Below are 24503 nucleotides of genomic sequence, written 5' to 3'. Positions count from 1 at the left end.
CCAATTTGCAGGTAGCATAAATCACGTTTAAATATAGTTGTTTTTCTTCAAGCTCACTAAAAGTATCCATTTACCATAAACAACTTTGTAGATGGCCCTCATTAATAAGTCTTAAACGGGCTTTTAATTTGGTTAATTAAGCTATTTGCATACCTGCGAGGTCAATTGAGCTTAAAAACGGTTTATGAGTGTTAAACTCAAATAAAACTTTCCTGACCGCTAAAATATCACCGATATGATATTTATCTAGAGGCTTCACGACAGTAATAACTTTGCTTTTTTATCAACAAAACCTATTTTTGCCTTATTTAGCATTACAACAAGTTAGATGTTTAAAGATATTTTGAGAAAAATTTATTCTATGTTTATTTTGTGCTATATTATAATAAAAATTTTATTTACTGAAGTTAATGGTTGTTTGACAATTTAATAAATATAATATGTATATAAAACAGAGTTGCAATGATCATTAATGTAGTTTAAAATAAATCATAAGCAATTAGGTAAGCAAATTAAGCTCTACTAAGGTTTTGGTCTAATATATATGAATCAATATATATTAGAAACTACATTTAAAAGTAAACAATATTCATACAAAAGGGATTTCAATATATCTGAACATGTTCTATTTTGATAAACTATCATATAGTTAATAAGCCCTTTTTGAAAAAGTGGAACAGTAATTTCTGAAAATTACTATTGTGCACTCAGTTGCAAACAAAAAACTTTTTAAGAAAAATACAATCCAAAAACAAAATGCAACAAACTCATCGATACTGTAGTTGTGTTTATAAGAATGTACAACTTACAATACAAACTTATTGCTTAGTTAACGAAGTAAAGAAGTTTTAATAATGAAAAGTTTAGTCTTTTGATGCTCGGTATTCTATTTGGTAAACAATAACTGGGTTTGTATTCTAAATTTTACAAGCTAATATTAGACTTATTTAAGTTTATGAAATTATTATGTTATCACAAAAACGTAACTTTAACTATACTTTAAAATGCAGGTACAAAAAATCAATGTGTTATCCTTTCAAGTTTAAGGTTTTATTTAAATATTGTTTATTACTTTCGTATAAGTTGAAATATTAATTACTAACAGTAAACATTTAATTATAAGTGTCTGCATTGAGATACACTAAGTCCGTTAGTAACTACAATAAGTTGATTTTTTTAGCAAAATAAAAACTGTTTTATTAATTTATGACACCTTGTAAAAAAGGCGATAAAATAAAACTTAAAATTTAATGCTAAAAGCTAAAATTTTCAGATAAAGAATAAATCTTAAATCAATATAAACGTTATCTGTGTTAACTTTACTTAAATTTAAATCCCCATTAAAGGATTTTTTTCATATTAATTAGAGCTTATATACTAAATCCTCTGTAATTTGTTATTAGCCTAAGTTTTCTAAACGTTTAAAAGAAGTTTTAAATTGAGCTAGGATTATTTTGGTATTTTCAAAACAAAAACCTTATAGAACAACTGAAGATAAATTTAAGTTTTGTCAGATTTTGTAGTTGTATATAAAATAAAGCTTCAGTTACAATTTTAAAGACCATTTAACGTCAACAAACTTCGTTTAAACAAAAAATTACAAACTAGACATTAATTTTAGTATATTTATTTTGAAGTCGAAATTTTGCGCATATTCCTTTTTAACAACTTCAACTTGAAGCTTACCGAAAATTCATTTTTTAACCAAACTAACATGAAAAAAACATTTTAAACACTTTTATTTCCTTTTGACCCAACACACAAAAAAAAAACATTCGCGTTTTACTTGCGGCGACGGGGTCGAGTGTTTGTCAAATACTAGAGGTTATAAAACTGTAAACAACAAACCTACAACAACTGTTTGCGCCGGGCAAACTTTCAAATTCGCCTCAGCACAAAACGGCCGGCTGAAGAGAGCGAACTTTGCTTTGTAAACAAAAACTGCTGGCCGGTATTGCCGAGTGGCTAATTAACTGGCTGGTGATGATTAGACTTTAGCTTTCTTAAAGGCACGCACACGAGGATTGTGTGTGTGAGTAAAAAAAAAAGCACAAACATTTTACCGCGCTTTAACGTTGACCAAGTTCACTATGTTTATGTTGGCGTATGAGATAAATCAGAGTAAACTGTTGTGTTTGGAATTTTTTTATTTTTTTAATTAAAAGCATTGTTAAAATCTTGTCACATTTCACTGTTATAATGTTTGTAAACAGTTTTGCAAATCACAAAATTCATTAAAGTGTATATCTCAAATGGAAAAAATATCATCGAAAGTAAGAAAACCATTGACTTTATAGAATAGTCTAAACATTTATGACATGAAATAAAAAGTAAACAGTTTAAAATATATAAAAACAAAACAAATTGATATAAAATAAATTTTTAATATGTATTAGTTTAGGGTGTTAAAATATAGTATCAATAAATTTATTTAAAGTTTAGGTGATACTTAACTTATGAAAAAGAGGATTGTAAGAAAGTTATAGCCACTAAAAAAGAGGTTTTATGCAAAAAACTAATATTCACGACTTTAAGTGCATTGACCCAAACTGATGCCAAGTAAAGAATTAAAACTCAGGTGTAATTTTTAACAAAGTCTTAATTCTAAACCTTTATTTCTTTCATTCAAACCCCATAATCACCCCGGCCCGCCAAATTCGCTAGGTCCCCTCGGACTTTGCGAGTTGGCCGCAGTACACGGATTTTTAATCAAGCGATCGCAATTACTTTCAGCGCGTTCCAACGTTCCACACAGGGACGCTTGCGGTGCACAAGACAAAATACTGCATTCTGCATTCGGACGGTGCAGCGAGCTAATTGTTGTTAAAATTAAACAATGACCCAACACAGCGAGCATTCAGCATAGCAGCGTGATTGAGTGAGCTTTGTCTTGTTTGCGCGCACAAAAAAAGCTGCTTAATAAGCTTCTGTACCTTAGCGTAATAAAGTGGTATATTCATATTAAAAAAGTTCAGCTGCGTGAGATATCAATAAAGCGTATGATAACAAATTGCAGCAATTAATCACGTGAAAATTGTCAAGTTGCTTTTAAAACGCGCAGCTTTAATAAACAATACTCGTGTAAACTCATCTGACCAAATAAAAAGCTGTAAACTGAAATATATCACTTGTAATTTTGTCACGAGCTCTCAATAATATAAACCACACACGTCTCATATATAATAAAATAAAGCAGCTGAAAATAACAATTCTTCGAAAAAGATCAGACCACCTCAGGAGAACGTAAAAAGCTGAATGAAAAAAAAAACTTGAAACGAAAAGTTAATTTGTGGAAAACAATTTTTGCTGTAGAATTATCTGCGTAGTGGAGCTCATCTGAAATATTCGCGAAATTCAGCTACATGCCTGCAGCTACAATAGAAGTGTTGAGCATTATCACAATGCCACTTCTTCTACTTTGAGTTTTATCTCGCAAAACTCAATGCAGGTGTTTGTGTTGCGGCGCCATCTAGCGGTTGGTTGTTTTGTTTAATTTAGTGCTTGAAAATAAGAAGCATATTAAACATATTTTAGGTGTTTTTACTGCTTAGCTTTCAAGTTCAACACAAATAAACTTAGAAATATAAACATTTATTTTAAAGTAGAAATTCTTATCAATAAGAGAGAATATCTAGCAATAACTGTTAACTTATTGAATGGATTTCTGATAATTTTTTTAGCTATGAGCATTTTAAACTCATGGTTTTGTTGCTTTTTGAAACAGAAAAATCGTTATAAAGTTTAAAAAATTGTTTAAAAGTTGTTACAAAACAGATATAAAAAATTAAAGTCATTATGCTTTATTTAATAGTTAAATAAAGCATAATGACCATAATTTTTCATATCTGTTTTGTATTATGACTTATTTATAGTTTATAGCTTCGTCTTCAATTAACTTTGTGTTTATTTTAAAGTTCTATAAACATGTCTTTTATCTTTGATATCTTTAGCTTTTAAAACCTATTCTGACCAAGAAAGATTGTAGATTACATTTATTTTTTATTTTCAAAACATAGACATTCATATCGGATTTAAGATTATAGAAATAATAACACACTAAAAATTAGTTGTTTTTGTTTTAGAATGATTATTTTCTTAGAATTTAGTTGTTTTTATTTTACAATCAAAAGAATAGTATAAAAACGTAGCTTACTTATGGTTTTAAAGTTCATATGAAACCAGGTATTTTGTGTACGTGAAAAAATTGTAATAATTTAGCAGTGTATTATATTTGTTTACTTAACTTTTTATTTGCATGTAAAACTTAATTATAAGAAAGGTTCACTTTTTTACGTCAGCATTTATATTTAATTTCCTATTTATCTATTTGCTGTATATTTGTTATCGTTTGTTTCTAGTTTTTTTTCAAAAGTTTAATATATAAATAAGTTTTTATAGTTTTTTCTTGGACATCTTTATTTATTTTTTTGATATACATACTAAATAAATGTTATGATTTAAGTAACATACTTGTGTTGTTTTTAACTTAAAACATGATGTGAAAAAATTAAATTTTGTAATTAAGTTAAAGTTTAGACTTAAACTAACTCCTAGACTTAAATTTATGTATTTGTAACATTAAGACATGAAAAGCTGTTTTATGTGAAAGTTGGTAAGGTTTTTATTTTTGCGCAACATTTATGCTCAAACAACAAAACAAAACTTCACACGTGTACTTATGGTTGACCTTTTTAATACACTTTATTGACTTTTGAAATACATTTAATTCGGTAAGGTAACTTTTTAATAGTAGAAAAAAGTTTAAAAAAAGTATATATTTCTTTTTACTTCCTTGAGTAAAAATAACTGCATTCTCAAGCATAAAAAACTGTTTACTTAATGTTTGTATTAATAGTTAATGATCACTTTTTAAGCATACAATTAGAGCTTACATCTCATTTCCGGTATTTGGTATCAACCATGGCCAAATTACGTTTAAATCTTCTTAATTGACCACTGCTTTGTTTTTCAAATGATTAACAACTCGTTCACAACCGCAGCTGTATGAAATATGTAAACGTTTTAAAAAGAAGCTTTTATTTAAATAAAATCTATTTGAAGTTTAACAAAACTTGTCATAGATCATCATAAAAACGTCTTGAAATGATTATTAGTATATCTGTTTGATGCTTAAAAGTATGGGAAATGTTGAATTGCAGTTTATGACCTAACCTTAACAAAAAAAATTTAAAGTATGTTTTCTTGAAAACTTGATTGAAAGTAAAAGACAATATTGTGAGAAGTGTTTTGTTGAGAGTATATTTTTAATAAAAAATAGTCTAATAACATTAATTACAGACTGTACCAATCGGACCGATGTTCGCAGGATTAAGCTGAATATGTTTTGTTTTAGATGGCCAGCACACTTTAAGGTCAGTTTAAGCTTAAATAAGCTACATTAGGAAAGAAAGAAGCTCTTTTTCATGCAGTTTTTAATTTTAGTTATTTTAACTTTATTTTTTGATTAACTTTTTTGTCTTTGAGTAAGGTGGGTTAGGAATAATGGCATTATTTTTTTTTATCAGAAAAAGCTTTAAAAAATTTTATGACTCAGCTTTTTTAAGCTCAGACTGACTTTTAAGTATATTTTTTGTTTTAGATAAGGTATTACCATCGCTCAACGTAAAATATTTAAAAAAAGTAAGTTAAACATTACAATTTGTAATGTTATAAACTAACATTTAATGTTTTTTCGTTATATTTCAATTATATTGAAGTTTATATCGTTTAAAGTAGTAAAAGACGAAAGGTTCTTGTAAACAATATTTTGTTTAAGTGGACCCGTTGGTATTTAATAGTTTAATGACATTGTTAATGCTTAGTTAAGTTTGCAAATAAATATTTTACTACCAGTGATAATAAAAACAAAACTTTTACTCGCGTAGGACTTTATAAGCCACGGGTCGTCAGGCGATTGGTGGTCACGGGCCATTTTTCAAAAATAAAAAGTATTCGCCGACCTCACTTGTAATTTCAGTTTTTACTCATCGCAACAAAAATATCTACTGTAAGTTTGAAATCTGCTGAAGATTTTTAATGAATTAAAACTGATGAAGAAAGCATCCGAGTCCTAAAATTTTTGTTTTTGTGTATGTTTTTGATTGTTAAAAGGGTTGACTTTATGGTTAAAAATAGTTTCTAAAACACATATTCTACTCGTTACTTAAAAAGAAATGTAATTTATGTGATTTTTAATTATTAATTTTTTAAAAAAGTTTAGTCTTATTTTTTTAAATCAATATAGCTGTTTATTTTATATTTGTTCCTAGTTTAAATTAAAATTTTTTAAACTGAAGGAACTTTCTGTGTTGACTTGATAAAAGTACTTAAAAAACAAAATAAAATCACTGTCTCAATAAGCTTGAAAAAATTATTAAAACGTGAGGCAATTTTTAATGGTTAGAATAATGTGGTAGCTAGATAAAAACTTTTAGTTAACCAAGACAGTTATTTTTGAACCATAATTATAATAATAACATAAGACTTTACTGAAGTAGACTTCCGAGTGCTTTTATGTATGGTTTTTTAGATCTTATTTTCTTGTTTTCGATTTTCAACACTTTTAATTTCCTTTTCTTACCATTTATCTTGTCTATTTCGATATATAACATCTTTACTAAAATGCATATAAATGACATTTTATTCTCAAAGCTTTTAATAGTTTAAAACTAGTGTTATATTAGCTTATAAAGAAGCTTTATTAATAAAAGAAAAAAAAGTAAAGTAATAACTGATAAAAATGCTTGAGTCTGCTTTAATATAACCAATGTTGATTTAGTTTTTTATAGATTGTGTATGTACAGTTCATCTGTTGCCTCAAAAATGAAAATTTGTAAGTAGCGCAATTAAAATGTTTTTTCTTTTTTTTTTGCGTAAGGATTTATCATAAACCACAAAAATAAAGCTCCCTTGCTTTTACCACTGTTGCGCTTTTGATGTTTTTTAAAAACCATCTTTATGTAAATTGTGTGGAAACTCTAAAATTCGACCGTCAAGTGTTTAATTAAAAAATTTTCTAGATGTAGCAATTATCACAAAAACACATTCTACGTGTTTTATAACGACTTGAAGAGAGTTTAATGGAGGCACTTGTTGGTATATTCAGAAAAAAAAAGTGATAAAAAGTTACAGAAAGTCATAAACTTTAAAATTTCTAATCAAAAACTTGAAGATCGAATTTTTAAGGTGCTATGCAATTCACATAAGGGTTGTTATAATAATTTCAAAACTATTTATCTTAATTTATTTTTATATATGTAATATGTTACTATAAAGTATTAAGATTATAGTTTTAGTTATTAAAGCTTGATTAATATTAGTTCGATCAGTTTATGTCTAGTACTACTTTTTTTTCAGCTTTATTTTTGTTATAAGCTAAGGCTGACTTAGTTTATTTTGATATAATTCAGGCTAATTTTTGATCAAAGAAGCTGATTTTGTTAGATTTTAATAGTGACTACTTAACAAGAATAATAGTTTTGAAAACTACCAAGAACTTTATTATAAAAAATGTTCAACCAAAAGTTTTGCTTGTATAAAACAATTAAATCAGTTTCGAAAGTTTCTATGAAAAGTAAACTTTTATTTTACCTTGTTCAAAAAATTTTAGTCAAAATACTCATTCAGTCAGTTTGTTTTTCAGTCAGTTTAACTTTATGATTTTAAGGAACGAATTTTTTCAGAAGAATTTAATACTGTTGTTGCATGATAGTTTAAATATAGTAGACTATAGACGAATTGTTATCAAACAAAAATTACAACTTACTTTATACATATATATGTACAAATAAGTTACAATAAAAAGGTTCACAATACTAAAACTGGACCTGTTCTATCAAAATCCTTAGAAACATGTATTTTTTTTTCTTACTTAAAAGCAAGAAGTGTAAAGTTTGAGTAACCATTTCTATAACAATCTATAAACTTTTTGTACTACGTATTGTTTAACAAACTTTTCAGATTATTTTGATAATTAAACTGTTATTTATTAAAATAGTTTTATAAGACTAAAGCTAATATTTTTTTTTATTTGAATGGGTGGTCCATGTAATTAACTGTCTGGTAATTTTTTAAAAAGGTTTAAATGTTAACAAGTGGATAGAATTTTTAGAAATAATCTTACTTGCTTTTTCTATTAGAGTTTAGTTTAAAAAAACCATTAAGGCTTCTAACTTTGCTGCGTTTACTTAAAAACTAACTTTAATATTTTAGCAATAAAACAATATCTGATAATTGAGTAAAGTTCGTTAAAAAGTTTTAAAATTAAAAATACTTATATTTAACCCCTTTGTGGCCTTTGTTACCAAATTTATTATGTAATACAGCTGATAACAGCACAATCTAGCAGATAGTTTAACAAAGCTTTAAAAAATGTATATTGTTTTAGAACTGAGGAATATATTTCTTGAAGATTACTTGATTGTATTGTAACTTAAAAACAATGTAATCATTAAGTTAAAGCCTTTTTTTAGATTTTAGCACAATAAATTTTCTTTTTAGTAATTTAAAAGGTTTATTTTTAGCTGAAAAGTACCTCGCAGGCCGCATATTTTGACTTTGAGGGCTGCAGTTTTCCCTGATCTAAAAAAAAAATCTGTTTAGTATTGGTTAAGAGACGTGTAAAAAATTGAACGTTTCATTTGAAAACCTATACAAATAAAACTAGGTATTGCTATCATAATTTGAACTTGATTTTGTGTCCATAAATCTTGTTAAGATAAAAACAAAATTGAACACAATTAAACTCAAATTCTAGTAATATTTTACACTAACCAGTTTAATAGTTTAAGAAACTTAAAACAAGTTTCCAATTAAAATTTTTATGAGATTTTATGAAGATTTTAAAAATTAGCCTGGTACACTGTCCGTTCACTTGGTATCAGAAATTAAAAAAAAATTGCGGCTCACTGCACTGTTAAAAATCCTAAAGCTGAAGAAATTTGGGAAAAGGCCTGTTTTGTTATTTGTTAAACTTAGAGAATATGATAGTTATTGTGTCATGCTAATACTAAAAACCTTCCTTTTGTTTCATTGTTTTGTTTGTTGAATTAGTTTAACTATTATAAAAATTACTAATAATAATAACTATTAGTTATCATTAATGATTTTCTAACCTTTCGTTTACATAGTCAAGTATAAACATGGTAACATTTATTAATTACTAACAAAATATTAGGTTTGTAAGTGTCAACAAAAAAATGAAGCTTTTGAGATTATGGATACTTAGGTTTTGGTATTCAAGAACACATTGATTTAGGAATGCAAGCAAGTAAAAACTATGCTTTTTAATATAGCACACTAGATTGTACAAGTATAAAAAAAAATTCTGTAATACATAACATGATGCATATTTTCAAATCAATTATTACTTTATTTAATTCTAAAAAAATAAGCTCCTGCTGTAATAGGAAAAAAACTAATCTTATTTTCATGTCTAGAACAGTTTTTTTTAATTGACTAAATTAAACATGTAAATATGTGTTTTCTTAACAATATACAGCTTTTCATTTTTAGATGATTTTTAAAGTATGTTTTATATGAATTTAAAAAATAGTCGAGTTGTGTTAACCTTCATTAGTATTAAAAAAGTATAAAGTGACTAAGTTAAGTAAAATGTCATAGCGCAGTAAGTTATTTTTTGGTGGTTAAAACTGTTTTAAATTGACTTTTGTCTTAAATTAAGGCTTAAATAATAACAAAAACAGTTCAGAATAAAGTGACTACAAGATGAAAATACAGCTGAATATATCCCTTAAAGTACAATCGATGATGAAGATAAATATACTTATAAATCTAAAAAGTAGGAAATTAAGTCGAAAATTTTGAGAAGAAACTTTCTTTAGACTTATATACAAAAATTAAAAAACATAACTTGTATTTTAATTTTATTTTTTGATAACTAACAAGTTTAGCTTGAATACGTTTTAAACTTAACTATTGTGTATAACCTGTTGTTCATAACAATTAGTGTTTGCGACTGTTTGTCGCTTCGCTGAGTTAAAACTTATATAAACTAAGTAAAAACGAGATCATTGACACTAAGGTCAGTTCTCAAACCATGTCATTGATTTAGGGGTGAAAGGTCATATACGGTTAAACGATTTCCTTTTGCGGTTTTCGTAGGTACTGATTTTTCTAAGCGCATATCCTTCTTTGAACTGTATAATTTTTTAATACCTACAACTGGGTAAAATTTAAAAGATATCAAATTATTTTGAGTCTATTTTTTCTTTTAAAAATTTTCGGAGTTTATACTTCTTATCTTTATAATTTAGTTTACCAGGTACAATTTAGTTTAAGAATAAACATTACAGTTCAAATTAAAAAATTTAGTATACGAGCTAATATATTAAGCTAATAACAATTAATGAAAGCAGCTAAGTACAACTGAGTTGTTTATATCGCTGATTTCGTTTTTGTATGCATAATGACTTGCTATACTCAATAGCAGTTACTAGCGGTTAGCCTTACAAATCTAAACTAATAAACTAGTTTAATGTTCTCAAATGTCAAAGTGCGTTTTGTTTCTTTTTGTTACTTGTTGATAAGTTTTCTCTTGTTTTATATTTGTTTGGTTTAGTTTTATTTGTTGTTACTTATAAGCTTTATGATCGTTGTTTAAGTGAATCAGTGTAAGCTAAGTTAAACACTTTTAGATAAGTTGATATCAAAGTATGATTGAAAAGTTATAGATCTTTTAACCTTATTTTACCTTGTTAAATGAAATTAAAATACTTAAGCTTGTTAGTTAAAAAATATATGTAAAATTAAAAGTATTAAACAACATATAATGTACAAACTAAAATATCTAATACTGAGCTTCAATAAACGAATGTTACTCAACCAAGTGTATCTCACACTTAATCGCTATACTCATTAGCGCTAGCCAGTGGAAATTAGCTATAAAAAGAAACTAAATTTAAAAGATTAGCACACACAACGATAAGGTTAAAATACTTAAGACTTTTAAAACTTTTGTTACAGCTTGTAAGCTATTTCGAAGTACTAAAATAACAGTACGATCGAGACATAGGGATCTACAAAATGGATTTCAACGTCCACAATACGGAGTTAAGTACAGGAGGAAGAAGAGGAGCAAGGTGGGAGTAAAATATCAGCTTGTAAAGAAAAACGGTATGAGGAGGTTTTAACAACTAGTTAATATGAATTTATACAACAATAAAAGTTTAATGTTATGTTGATTTAGTAATTGTTATAAGTCTTTATGTTGATCATTCATTTTAAATTTTGTTTACTACTAGTAAAAAATAGCTTGATTTTGTTTTATTCCTAGCTTCCAGCAAACTGATAACAATAAAAAGTTCTCAAGTAGAAATAAAATCTATTGTTAGTATTCTGTTGGTAAATTAGATGTGTAATACCATTTTTCTTTGTATAAAAGGTTTAAAACTTACGGCTTTAAAATTTATTTTTTGTTATATGTGTATATAATGCGTATACAGCATACATAGTTTTGATTTTTAAACTCTATGTGATAAATTTACACAAACAAAACTAATACATACACTACTGTCTTTAACAATTTTATCTTTTTTATAAATTCTGCCTGGAAAGTAGAAATTTAACCCGTCAAAATTTTAATTAGTTCAGACCTTATGTAGCTTGTAATTTCTAGAGAAAAAGTTTATTTGCTTTCACAAAAAAAAAACAAAAAACAAAAAAATTAAAATAACAATAACTATGTTTTATTATGAAACTGACGTTATGGTAAAAGTGTTGTAGCGATAATTTAGATAATAAAAAAAAAAATTTGTTAGTAATATAGTTTTTAGTTTTTTTTCAGTTATTTAAATAAAGCTACTAGTTTTGGTCGTTATCATAAGTTGTACATATTTATTTAGTTATTTTGATAATATGATTGTTTTCAACAACACTTGTTAAAGTTCATTTCAGATAAGTTATTATGAGCTTTATAAGTTGTAAAATTTTTATTCTACATCTATAAACCTAGAACTAGCTCTAATTATGCCAATATAACTTAAGAAGTCACTGAATAAACGTACGTATTTTAATACTTTTTTTCGTAGATGCGTTAAACAGATTACATTTTTGTTTCGAAAGTATAGACCTTGAATTTACAATTAAAAAACAAAACAGAGTTGATTATTTTCTGGTAAATATGATAAAAATATTTAATTACTTTAAGTACGTTGCCTTTTTTAACATTTTATTGTTATATTTTTATTGTCAATTATAGTGGAAGTTAATGTAGATTGTAACAATAAAAAACAGTAAACAGAAATTATTGATATACCCAAAAGTTATAATCAAAAAGATATCCTTAGTGTAATGCATACTCACAAAACTTAAAAAACTAACGAGACAATTTAAGCAAATTTAAGTTTATTTTTTTATAGCATGTATTTTATGACAAAACAAATAATAATTTAAAAGAAAAATAAATTATGTGTGGGATAATGCCGAAGGTAGTAAAAAATAAATGTATTCAAAAAGAGAAAAAAAAAGCTTTTCACACAACAAGTTGTTTTCGTTTGAAGTAAAGCGAATTAACTGAGCCAGCTAAAGAAAAAAAAAACTGTTTTTTAGTTCAAAAGGACGAACTGAAAATAAAATTAAAACCGCCCGAATATTGGTAAAATATTGCAAATTGTAGGAAATATAACAAAAACATTTGTATAAGCTCTTTGAAAAAAGTATCAGCTAGTATCTTATACAATCGTAAGCTAATAAATTTTTAAATGCAAAACATATTGCTTTGAATAAATTTTAAAACAGCTATGCTAATTAAGACGAAATAATGTTTTCTAGTTTTTTATTTATCTAGTTTTAATCTTTTCTAGTTCATTATTAATCTGTTAATAGAATAAGCCTAATAAGGTAATGTATTAACCACAACTTGTCAAATAATAGGAGAAAAAAAAAAAAACATAATAATTCCAACATTATTCCATTAACCGATTATAAGTTATTAATATCAACTATATTTTATTCGTTGTTCTATTATTTGTAAGTTGTATGACGCTAGTAACTGCTTAAGTAAACGTTTTTTTCAAACCTGTAAGAACATTTTATATTTTCTTTAAACTATTTTGCATAGTATTGGAAAAATTACAATACAAGTTATTGACGAATATAGATTTATGTCTTAACTTTTTATAAAATTTCTTGATCAACCTTCTCACTTACTTACTTCAGAAAATAAACCAAGATTTTGTAAAGCTTCTACAATTGTACTATGTTCAATGATTTTTAAATAAAGTATAATTACAATGGTCGATTTAAGTATTAGCTATTTTCTTTTTGATTCAAAAAAACCATTATTTGTGCTTAAGGATAAAAAAATATAGCATACAATAAAATGTTGTTTACTCTTTTTATTGTAATTTAAATGTTTTTGTTTATAAAGAATGGTAAATTCAATCTTATTCAGGTACAAAGTACAAATAACAACTGTAAATATTTTGCTGGGTTTTACATATGTTTGTTTTTGTATTCAGTAAAGCACATTTGTAAACTGGTTTTCGTATAATAAAAGACAGGTGCATTAAAATATTTGTGTAGCTTTTTAGAGCCTTATTAAAAAAAGTTCAATTTTAAAAATAATTAAGTTTAAAAGTTTTATAGTACTACTATTAAAAAAATTACAACTAATTTTCTAATTTAGTAATTTTTAAAGTTTAATTTAGTTAGTTTTAAAAATGAGCAGAAAACCATTTCTTGTACAACAGTTTATAACACATCAAGTATTGAATAATTCAAATCATGTTGTTCAAACGAAAATTTCTGAAACTTAAATTTCGCGCAATACCTTCAAGCTACAACTTAATTCAATTGAGTCGTATCAGATCACAGCGAAAACTCCAAACAGAGATCAAACAGAAAAGAAAATAACTAAAACAAAAACGAGCAAAAAGTTGCAATGGTGGCAGTTGGTTATTACGTCATATTACAGTCACATCCGCTTTTCTCGTTTTTCTCTCAACCAGCAAGTTATTGAGCACTCGAATTTTTATTACCAAGAGAGAAGCAGTTAATAACAACTTTTGATGAGGCAAAATACCGGTTTTTGTTGTTACAGCACCTTAGTAATTAGTTGTTTTTGAAGGCAGTTTGCATTGTAATGGTTTGTTCATAGCTTAATTGTTTGCGGTTAGTAGTGCTTAGAATGTTTTATATTATTCAATGTGTAAAGCTTATATAAGTTAGTTTGTAAAAAAAGTTTGTTATTACATTAGTAGTTTTTGTTATTAAGTGTTAACGTGTTTTGTTACTTTTGTATGTAATTGAAGTCAATGCTTATATAGTCTAAAAATATTAATTTAGTTAGCCAAACATAATAGTATTTATTTTAAAAGCAACAAAGTTAATCTTTATTTAATCTAAGTTAATAGTTTTTTGAAGTTTTATCTTGTTTTTTAAGATGTTGGAAAACTTTGTCATTTTTCTAAAATTTGGTCAAAAACGATTGCTTGATTTAGTAGATTGCAATAAACAAAAAATTAATTTATAAACTTAAATCATATAGTTCAGCTGTTTGTTACAAAAAATAAAATCTTATTACAAAAAGCACTTTTTTGTCTGTTGCTTAACAAAAAATTAGTACAAAGAAAACAATGTAAATAAGAAAAAATAAACATAAAACTAAAAATCGTATACTTATAAAAAAGAAAAGTTCTAAGTTATGTAAGAAAATGAAACAGAAAATGAAATGAACAGCATAAAAATGTTATTGCAGCAGTTTACTACAGCTTGCATTATGAAATATTCATGAAAAAATGCATATTTAAAGAAATGCATGCGTTGTGAATTCTACTTTTTGGAAAGTTTTTATTGATTACTGAAGAAAATATTATAACATTCCAAATACTTTTTATACCAAATTTAAAATTAATGTATTGAAAGCTTAGATACTTTCATAATGATTCATTCAACAAAGACTTAAGATAGTTTAAAAGATTAAAAGAATTAGCTTTTTGTTTTAGCTAGCTAACTTTGTTTTTTTAAAACAGTTTTAATATAAAGTTTAATTAAAAATTACTTGTTATTGATTAATCCCAAAGTAACTAGAAAAAAATGTATAAAATGATTTATTTAACTTAATATAATTACTTATATGCACTTAAAACCACCTGGATTAAATTACATTGTGCGTAAGGGCTTATATTAAAAGCTTTTAAAAATATACTCTCATTAAACTTAAGTTTCTTTTTATCTTTAAACACATATGCTTTTGTGTTTCGTCTCAATAGTTTTTATTTGTTTTTATTGCTCAGCAAATTGTTTTGTAAACTTTGCACAGACTTTTTTTCAAAGATAACTTTTTTGTTTGTACATTTTTACATTAGTTATGATTTAATTTTTACTTTTTCATATTTGTTAAACTTGTTTATTCAAATGCAAATTTACTGTAAAAGTTTTATTTTACTTTAGAATAAAGGTGTTTGTACATAATATTTAATAAATTTTATTTATAGTTAATAGTAAACAGTCAAGTAAAACCAAGTAATTTTTGTTTTAGTACTCAAATTTTACTATATGAAATTGTAATAAACTTGAAAGTAGATTTTTCTTTTATATAATTATTAGAATTGACTAGACACATATTATGTTTTGGAATTAATGTGGTTTTAAATTTGATTGAGATTATTTTCGACTTTTATTTAAGTAAATAGTTTAAAAACACGTTTAGTTAGATTCTTATAAAGAATGGACTGTAATTTTATTAGGATCTTGAAGATAAGGGTTTGTTAATTAAAAAGTAGAAAAGTATTTTAAAGTAATACTAGTAGTGATTTAAAATAAAAACATTTTTTGAAATTAATAAAAAGTTAAATTTATATTAGAATAAGTCTAAAACTTTTCTAATTAAGCTACAGCATTATACTAGCTTAACAAAATTTCATTTAGCAATTTATGTATTTACTACAAAGTAATTGTAGTTGTAAAAGTTTAATTAAGTGATATTTTATTATCTTAATATTATGCTTGCTATATAATAAGGACTTAATTTATTTGAACAAAAAATGTTTATGCATTTAATTACTATAATTGAAAACTTTTATAAATTTTTAATAATTTCCTTCCGCATTTAATAAGAAAAAATTACAGTTTACTTTTTAGCTAAGTTGTGCTTTTTATTTTATACATTTCCACTCTTGTTTTGGCTATAATCAGGGTTCTAAAATGAATACTAAACAGTTTTTTCTATACTATGAAAATTGAAACAATTAAGTTAATGAATGTTTTAACAATGTAACTTAATCTAGTACTTTATAACTTTTATTCTTAAACACTTAAATCCTTCAAAAAGCTATAGTTAGAATGTTTTTTTAAGCTTAAATTTTTGTTAATTTTTGATTTAAAAACGTAATAATTTATGTTACTTTTTATGATTAGTGAAATATTTGTTTTACAAATTCTTTTAAGCTTGTAAAGAATGAGTTAAACTATTTTTTTAGCAATAAAATATTAAGATTTTCAAATTGTAAATTTAATTGTTGTAAATTACCTAAACTTATATGCTTTTCCTTTTATCATAATCTTTCATTGATTAATACTAAAAACTTGTTTTTGACATTAGTTGAAAAATACCAGAGCTCTTTGTACGTAAAACAGCTTTAGAAAGCAAACAAAGTTAAATGAGTCTCATTCAGTGAGTCTAATTTTCTATCCTTTCTTTCTGTATGTTATAGACAAAAGTGATAAAATTTGGTAGTACTAAGTTTCGATAACACTTAGAAAATTTATTTTACATCTTTTGTTTGAAATAAGCTAAAAAAATTGCTAAAATTGATAGTAATATTTTTTTAAGGTTTCTGTATAAATAAATACTGCTTGTTAGTCAAACCTGGACAAGACATTAAACCGCACCCTGGTTTACGACTCGATAGGTGAAAGGATTTTTAGTACACCAGGTTCTTAGACCAAACCTTTTGAGTGCTTATTTTATGTTGTTCAATAAACAATAAATATTATCTCAACTTCTTACGGCTGTTTAAGTTAAAAGGTTTTATTTCTAGCTTTAACATACACTTTGATAATGTTTTAATTAAAAAAAAAATACTACAACCTTAAGTTTCAATACTAGTACCTCAAAAAAGTACAAACATAATAGTAAATTTAAAATTTTATTCGTAGTAAAATGTTGTATCAAACTTCAGTTGATAAAATGAAAATTTCAAACATCAATTGATAAACGTTTGTTTATAGATAAAGATAAGCTGCATAGTTATGTTTAGAGCAATTTTTTTTGTTTGTAATTTTTTACACATTTTTTGTCGACGACATTATTTAAACTCAGTTTACCAAAAAATACTACGAATTAGATTTTAAGATGAAACACAATTATTCTATCTAAAAACTTACTGAGTTTTTAAATAAGCATTACTGAGTAGTTTTCTAGACGAATATTATCAAGAAACTAACGAATGTAATCTAAATAGTAGTAAAAACTTACAACACAATATGTACTAAAACTTTCAAAGTACTAAACTAAACTAATTACTATAAAAATACAGTAGACTACCGCTTAAGTACGCACTTTTTTTGGTACGCACCCCACCTTAAGTACGCACTTATCCAGTACGACAAAAAAATTAATTTCTAAATTTTTTATATATCTTTTATAAATTTTTTATATACTTATATCAAATTTAAACAAACAAGTAACCTGAATAATTGCTTTCACAGAGATTGTGACAGTCCTGTTATTATATGTTAACAAACTAAATACTTATGTAGTGGTTGCAGAACAGTGAAAAGAATGATGATATTTGAGCTGTAATGCAATAAAAAAATAAATTTAGATGACAAAGTTGAAAAAAACCTACAAATACAACATAGTAAAGTCATAATTCAATTTAAATGAACATACATTGATGTTTTGAAAATGTTTGGTAAACACAATGTAGTTTGGTACTTTCCCTCTAACAAAACAAAATATGGAAAATATGGCTTAATGTTCTGTTTTATATCATTGACTGACATTGACTTTTTATATTAAATGTATGTATTAATTATGTAGAAACTTTTTATAGAAAAAATAAATCATTTTAGAATCTATTAAAAATTATTGCAGATTAGAATTATGTATTAATGTTATTTTAGATAAAAAGACTTGTTTATTTGGCTTAAATATTTGGTGGCTAGTTGTAAGAAAGAAAACAAACAACTGAGTTCCATATTATACTATGTCGTCAAAAAGTACGCACTACCCGTGCTAAGTACGCACTTTTTGGTCGGGTTCAATTTGCGTACTTAAGCGGTAGTCTACTGTACTTTATCAGTACTTCATAAACAAAAACGGTTTTACATTTGCTTATTTTACCTTTACAATAACAAAAACTATTTTAAAGTTTTCTTCCGAGCTTGTATAACTAACAAAGTGTTTTTTGTTGTTAGAACAAACAAATTTTTACGATTTTTATTACATTTAAAACGTCGTTTACACTTTATATTATATACAACCAAGCAGTAAATTTTACAGCTTTATATTTTAAAAGTAAACAAAACAATGTCTCGACACGAAAAAATACAAGAAGACTGGAATAACAGGTAAAATTTAATTTGAAGTATTTATTTTATGCTTTTGTAGCAAATTTTACACCTTCTGTAAAGCTATTTTGTTTTTTATTAATTTCAAACCTTAAAACATTATGTAATCTAAAGGCTAGTTTCACGTAATATGAATTTTTTGTAAATTTTACTAAGCTGTAAATTTTTTCATTTTTAGTTTGTGAAAAATGAAAACAAACATTTATAAACAGCATTTTCTATTAAGATTTTTTTTTTAAACTTTTACTTTGTTTGTTCACGTTTTTCAACAAGCTTAAGTAGTTAATGGTTAAAGTCTATCTTTCAAGTATCATTTATGGATAGCAAAGACTTTGTTATTGAGACCTTTAACACTACTATAAGCTTATTTTAACTAAAATCTGCATAAAACAAAACTTTGTTACTGCAAGTATTATCACCGTTTTATGTCCTTTACAAGACATTATATTCCATTATGGTGTAAAACTCGACAATCTAAAGATTTTATCGCACACCGAATCCTTAAACTCAACTTCTAAGCGCTTTTTTTTTAGCTCAATGAACGACAATGTCAATTGAACACTCATTTTGCGCAGGGAGTACATCGAGGTGATCACGGGAGCGGTGGGGAAGATGTCGGAGTTCCTCACCGAGTTCGAGGGCAGCTTCAGGTACCGGCTGACCAAGCTCAACGAGAAGCTCACACACGTCCAGCGAAGGATCGAGTATATCGAGGCCAGGATCGACGTGAAGAAGCAACAGTCATCTTAAAAGTTTCTTCATTTGACAAACCGGGTCGTTTGCTATTAATTAAAGCTTTTCTTAAACTATGTAAAGTCTTTGTATATATATTTTTTATTTCTTACGAAGGTTGACTCTCGATATCATAATTAAATAGATTTGTATTTTTGTTAAAACATTTTGACTGACCAACTTGAATTTTTTACCTCTGATTGTAATTTTCTCAAATTATAGCAAGTACTTTAGTTTTTTTCCATTTCTTTTATAATCTTGCCTAGTCGATAACAAAACTAAGTATTGCATTTAATAATAGCTTACTTTAAAACTTTAAAAACTGTTAAGTTTCGATTGTTTTAAAACACTTTTGTATGTCGTAAATTTTGTTAGTATAAAAACTATTTAAATTTTAAAATAGCTTCCAAGCACAAACATTAACCTTAATAAAGTAAGCTTAGTTCTTACATAAAAAAGTATATGTGTATGTTGTATTCATTGCTGCTTTTATTTCTTTCAAAGCTAAACCAAGCATATCATATTATTTATGTGAAGATTCTGTTGACCAACAGAAAAATAAAATTTTTAGATTTTAAACTCTTTTACATGGCTTTATACAAAACAACTTAATTTCCTTATAAGCTGTAACGATATAAAAGAATGTATTTTTAACAACAAAAAGCTTAAACTATGATTTCAAAATTATAAAGGGTATTCGATTTAAAATTTTTAAAAGCTTATAATTAAAGCTAGTTTTAGTATAAAACAATTAAATTTTGTTCTTTACGGAAGTAGGTCTGTTACCCTTAAAAAATTAAATAAAAACATTTGTTGGTCTAGTTAGACATTATTTTTTATTAAACAAGTATGCTGTAATTGCAGTCATAGTATAAAACATTACAATTTTACAAAGTTTTTACAATTTTAAACAATAAAAAAATTTGTAAAAAAAAAAAACTATTAACAGTTATTTTGAAAAGAAAAAAAAAACTTTAAGTACTTTTATCTTTATAAATATGAATTTTACAGTTTATCATACTTTTATATTGTTTATTACAAGCTTTGCTTTATTAAGAATAAATTTCTCACCATTTTTTTTCTATTTTATATGTAAACGTAAATAGTTTTTGTTTAATAGAAAGTGGTATCACATAATATTAAATTATTTTCATTTTCTAGTAAGATTTTTTTTACAAAAAATTAATCACATTTTATAATTCCTATTCCAAGGTTGCTCATTTGAAATAATTTTTTTTTTGTAAAATTAAAACACATACGTTGTTTAAAATGCTTTCGTATTTTTTAGATGACTTTTCAAAGTTTTATATTAAGTAAATAAAATTGAAATGGGAACTTTTACAAAAATAATTTTGTGCTAAAAATGTTGATTTAATTCGGTTACTACCATCCTCTGCGATATAAGTTCAATAAAATAACTTATCTATAAAAGTTTTGTTACTAATAGTGTTAATTGGTGTTTCAATTATTCAATTTTCCATTTCTAGATATTAACAAAAGTATTGCAGTATAAACTTTAAAATTATGTAATTCAAGGTAATGTTTAGATTTTATTAGGTAGTTTTTTTGAAACACAGTTATACATTTATCATAGACTTTCATCTAAACTAAACCAGTTTTTAAAGAATATTTTCTGAAAAATTTAACCTTTTAATTTACTTAATCAAACTTTCTTAAAATGAAAAAAAAAATTAAACACAAGCTTAAATTAGTACATTAGTTTTTTGTTAGCTTCTTACTATGAAAACAATTTTTAGTCCTAACAAACTATTTTTATTGGGAACGGGTCTGTTTTGTACTGTGACACTTTTTCACAAAGGGTGAATTTTGTACAAGTCGTTAATTTTGCGCGATTCGTTAATTTTACACGGTTTCAACTTTACACAAAATCACTTTGGACGACTGGTCAATTTTTCATACATCGCAAAAACAGTCATTAAAGTTTGCGATGTGTCAATTTATATCATAATTAGATTGTATCATATTTTTATACTTTTAATAAATAGTATATACAAATCATTTTTATCATACCAAAGTGGTTTTATTGCTGTACTTTAAAAATTAATTGTAATTAAATTTTTTTACAAATAATTAAAAATTCGTGCACAATTGAGGACTTGTGCAAAATTGACTAATCATGTAAAAGTGTGTTCATTCAAAAGTGACCCTTCGTGCATTGTGAAACTTATCCATTTCAATTATTTTAATTTATTTGTCTAGTTTAATTACTTTCTTGCAATATTCTCCGAAATCTTTCATAGAAATAAACAAATTATCATTTACAATGGTGATTAGTTGTTCTTAAAAACTTTTTTTTGGTAATAAACTCTTTCTCTGCAAAAAAGTACAAAAGTATTAAAATAAAAAAAATTGTTTATTTCCTAGAAGTTAAAAACAATCACAATTAAACCAAATATTTAGAATTATTTTTTAAATTATTTGATATGTTGAACTGTCTTATAGAAATTAAAAAACTCAAAATAACTTTGTAATAAAAATAAATACTCTTTAAATTAATAAAACATAATTTGTTTCAAACTATTAAAAAGTACTTTTACTACAACAAGTATCATTTTATTTCATTCTATTTATCTTAAGAAGGTTTCTAAATGGTCTGATCTAGACAAGTATAACAAAATTTGACTACCCTATCTAAAACAACAGTTAATATTTTTTAAATCTTAGAGAAGATTTAAAAAAATAACATACTTTGTTTGGAACTGTATTTCCAGATAAGCATGTAATTAATTTTTGAATCAAACTTATGTTTTTAGATTGTTAGATTTGCTTTACGACAACTTATAAACAAAGTATCATTAAAAAATATTTTGTGTGGTTTAAATTTTTGACTTTTTAATGGTTGTTTGCTTAATCAGTTGAATTTAAAAGCTTTTAGCAATCTACTTAATTTTACAGCTTGAAGTTTTCAACTAATAACATTTTTATATTGCCGATATAATTGTGATAGTTTATCTATTTTCTCTTATTCAGATCGCATATATATAAAACTGAAACTAAAACTCCATATATTTTTTTAATAAAGGTAACTTCTTTCAATAAATTATTTACTTACGTCATCCCGAAATACAAATCTCTAGTCAGAATAAAATGTAGATGATTTTCGATTCCTTATAAAGTTTTTTTCGTTTTCATACATAATGCATAAAAACTTAAATTGTTTAAATGATAAGTACCTTCACAGTGTTCAACATAGTGTCCTATGTCTATTAGTTCGTTGTTGCCCGTAATCGTTTTTAAATTATCTCTTCTAAAAGTATTCTAAAATAAGTTAGTTAACATGAAGTTTTAAAACATTACCCTAGTTATCAAACCCAAAAACCTATTTATTTGTTGAGACAATAGTTTTCTTCAACAGTTTTAAAATATTTGTTTCAACTTTACCCACAAATGGCCGCTCCAGTACTTAGTAAGATCGCTTACTTAAGCACGCTTAGTAAGATCACAACAGCGGTTTCACGCGACTATGCCTGCCTGAAGAGTCCTAATTAGGACGAAACTGGTCGTAGGTTATCTCGGATGGTGTTGTTGTTCGTCATGTGAATTTCATTATTTATTGTTGATGGCGCGAACATCTCAATTTTGTTGAAGATAGCCGAAATAGATATTGGTTAAACATAATCACAATATAGTTTGTTTGAACTTTATCAGATAAAAATGTAATTATGATAACTATTCTAGATATTTAGTTGTTTGTGACGAAGTTGAGGTAAGTTTTGTCTGAAGCCTTTGTGTAGGTCTTTGTGAAGTAAATTTTGTTTTACCAATTAAGACAAATATTTAGCATATAGTTGGGGTTGTTTTCTTTTTTGTTCAAAAACATAACTAAAGTAAATATATTTTAAAAATTGAATAAGATGAATATATCAAATTAAAAAACTAGTTTCTAAGTGTTTATTGAACTACTCGTTTCTCAAATTTTGTTTATTCTTTATATGCAGTCAACGATTTAGTTTGCAGTGAAAAAGCTAAATTAAGTTACCATTTATAAATTATGATTTATACTGAAATACTTAGAACATAATAGTTACTTAATGTACATTAATTTAATTTTTTTTATTATTGAGAAGTATTAATATGTAAATAGATAAATAAAGGTTTAAGTTTAAATATGTCTAAAAATGTTGACTCTTAATTTTGTTAACCAAAAATATTAATATTTTTATAAAATGACTATAACCGAACAACTCACTTTAATAGTCATTAGAAATTGCAACCCTATTCACAAATTTTATTTTAAAATACTAAGTTAAAATAGTTTTAACTTCACGTTGTAATAAATTTACCAATAATAATAAACTCATTTTTGTATGTAAGAAATTTATTTATAGTTTCGCATGTAATTATAAATGCTTGTTACTTTATAATTAAAAAAGATAAACAATGTTATAAGACTTATACAGTTTTGTAACTATTAATAAACAAAAATAACAGATCACATAATCAAGCATAAAGTTATTAATCTATAATTTTAGATAATGCTGAAGAAAAAAGCTTTACCATTATTTTTTTAATGGTCAATCAAAACTGTGAGCAACAACTCTAGCATCTACAGCCCACAATCAATTTTCAAACTCTTTTCTACACAGAGGACAGCTTTTATTCTTTTCAAACCACTTTCTAATGCACGCGTTGCAATAAAAATGACTGCAATCCAATCTGATCATCATCTTGTTAATTTCAACGCCGTCAATGCAAATCGCGCATCCGTCACCCACTGATTTCTGATCTGCTCTGAAAGCAGCGAACCTGGAAATTCGATCATCGGTCAGACCTTGTCGAGGATCGGGAGGTTCAACTCTGCTAAGACTTGGAGGTTGAACTCTCTCATTAATAGGATGGTTGTAGGAATGCTGAAAACTTCTTGTTATATACAACCGGCTGTGTCTCCACCTTTCGTATTCAATACCCGATTCCCCGTAAAACGGATAACCAATTATTTGAGACATGAAAAATTTTACACTTAGTAATCACACAAACCTATAAGTTGTTGCGATTATGTTTAAAAACACAACTAAAAACTAAAGGCTTTAGTTTAGTATTTACAATGCCTGTATATGCTGTTGATGTTTAAGCAGAACCTAATAGATTTAATAAAGTTTTTTTTTAGTTTGTTATTGATGGTATAAAACAAAATACAATATCTAAAAGTTCTATCTTATTATAAATGAGTATTTATTATATATTAGTTGCAGATATCTCAAGTAGAAAATTATTTT

At 25.6% G+C, this 24503-nt stretch overlaps 2 protein-coding genes across 2 annotated transcripts; one reads left to right on the top strand and one right to left on the bottom strand.

Annotated features, from left to right (window-relative positions):
- Nucleotides 1-18480: 18480 nt before the first annotated feature.
- On the top strand, nt 18481-20145 carry LOC145842354 (protein BRICK1-like). The gene is made up of 2 exons (XM_082949780.1): nt 18481-18534; nt 19110-20145. The coding sequence occupies exons 1-2, from the start codon at nt 18494-18496 to the stop codon at nt 19282-19284; spliced, it is 216 nt and encodes a 71-aa protein (XP_082805906.1). The 5' UTR covers nt 18481-18493; the 3' UTR covers nt 19285-20145.
- Nucleotides 20146-23846: 3701 nt separating this feature from the next.
- Nucleotides 23847-24233, bottom strand: LOC145843147 (uncharacterized). Its single transcript, XM_082950609.1, has one exon. It carries the CDS (start codon nt 24231-24233, stop codon nt 23847-23849), a length of 387 nt encoding a protein of 128 aa, XP_082806735.1.
- Between the last annotated feature and the right edge of the window lie 270 nt (nt 24234-24503).

Source organism: Thalia democratica, chromosome 8 (assembly GCF_965202585.1).
Source record: "Thalia democratica chromosome 8, ktThaDemo2.hap1.1, whole genome shotgun sequence".
NCBI lineage: Eukaryota > Metazoa > Chordata > Thaliacea > Salpida > Salpidae > Thalia > Thalia democratica.
This window is presented reverse-complemented; position numbering and strand designations above follow the sequence as displayed.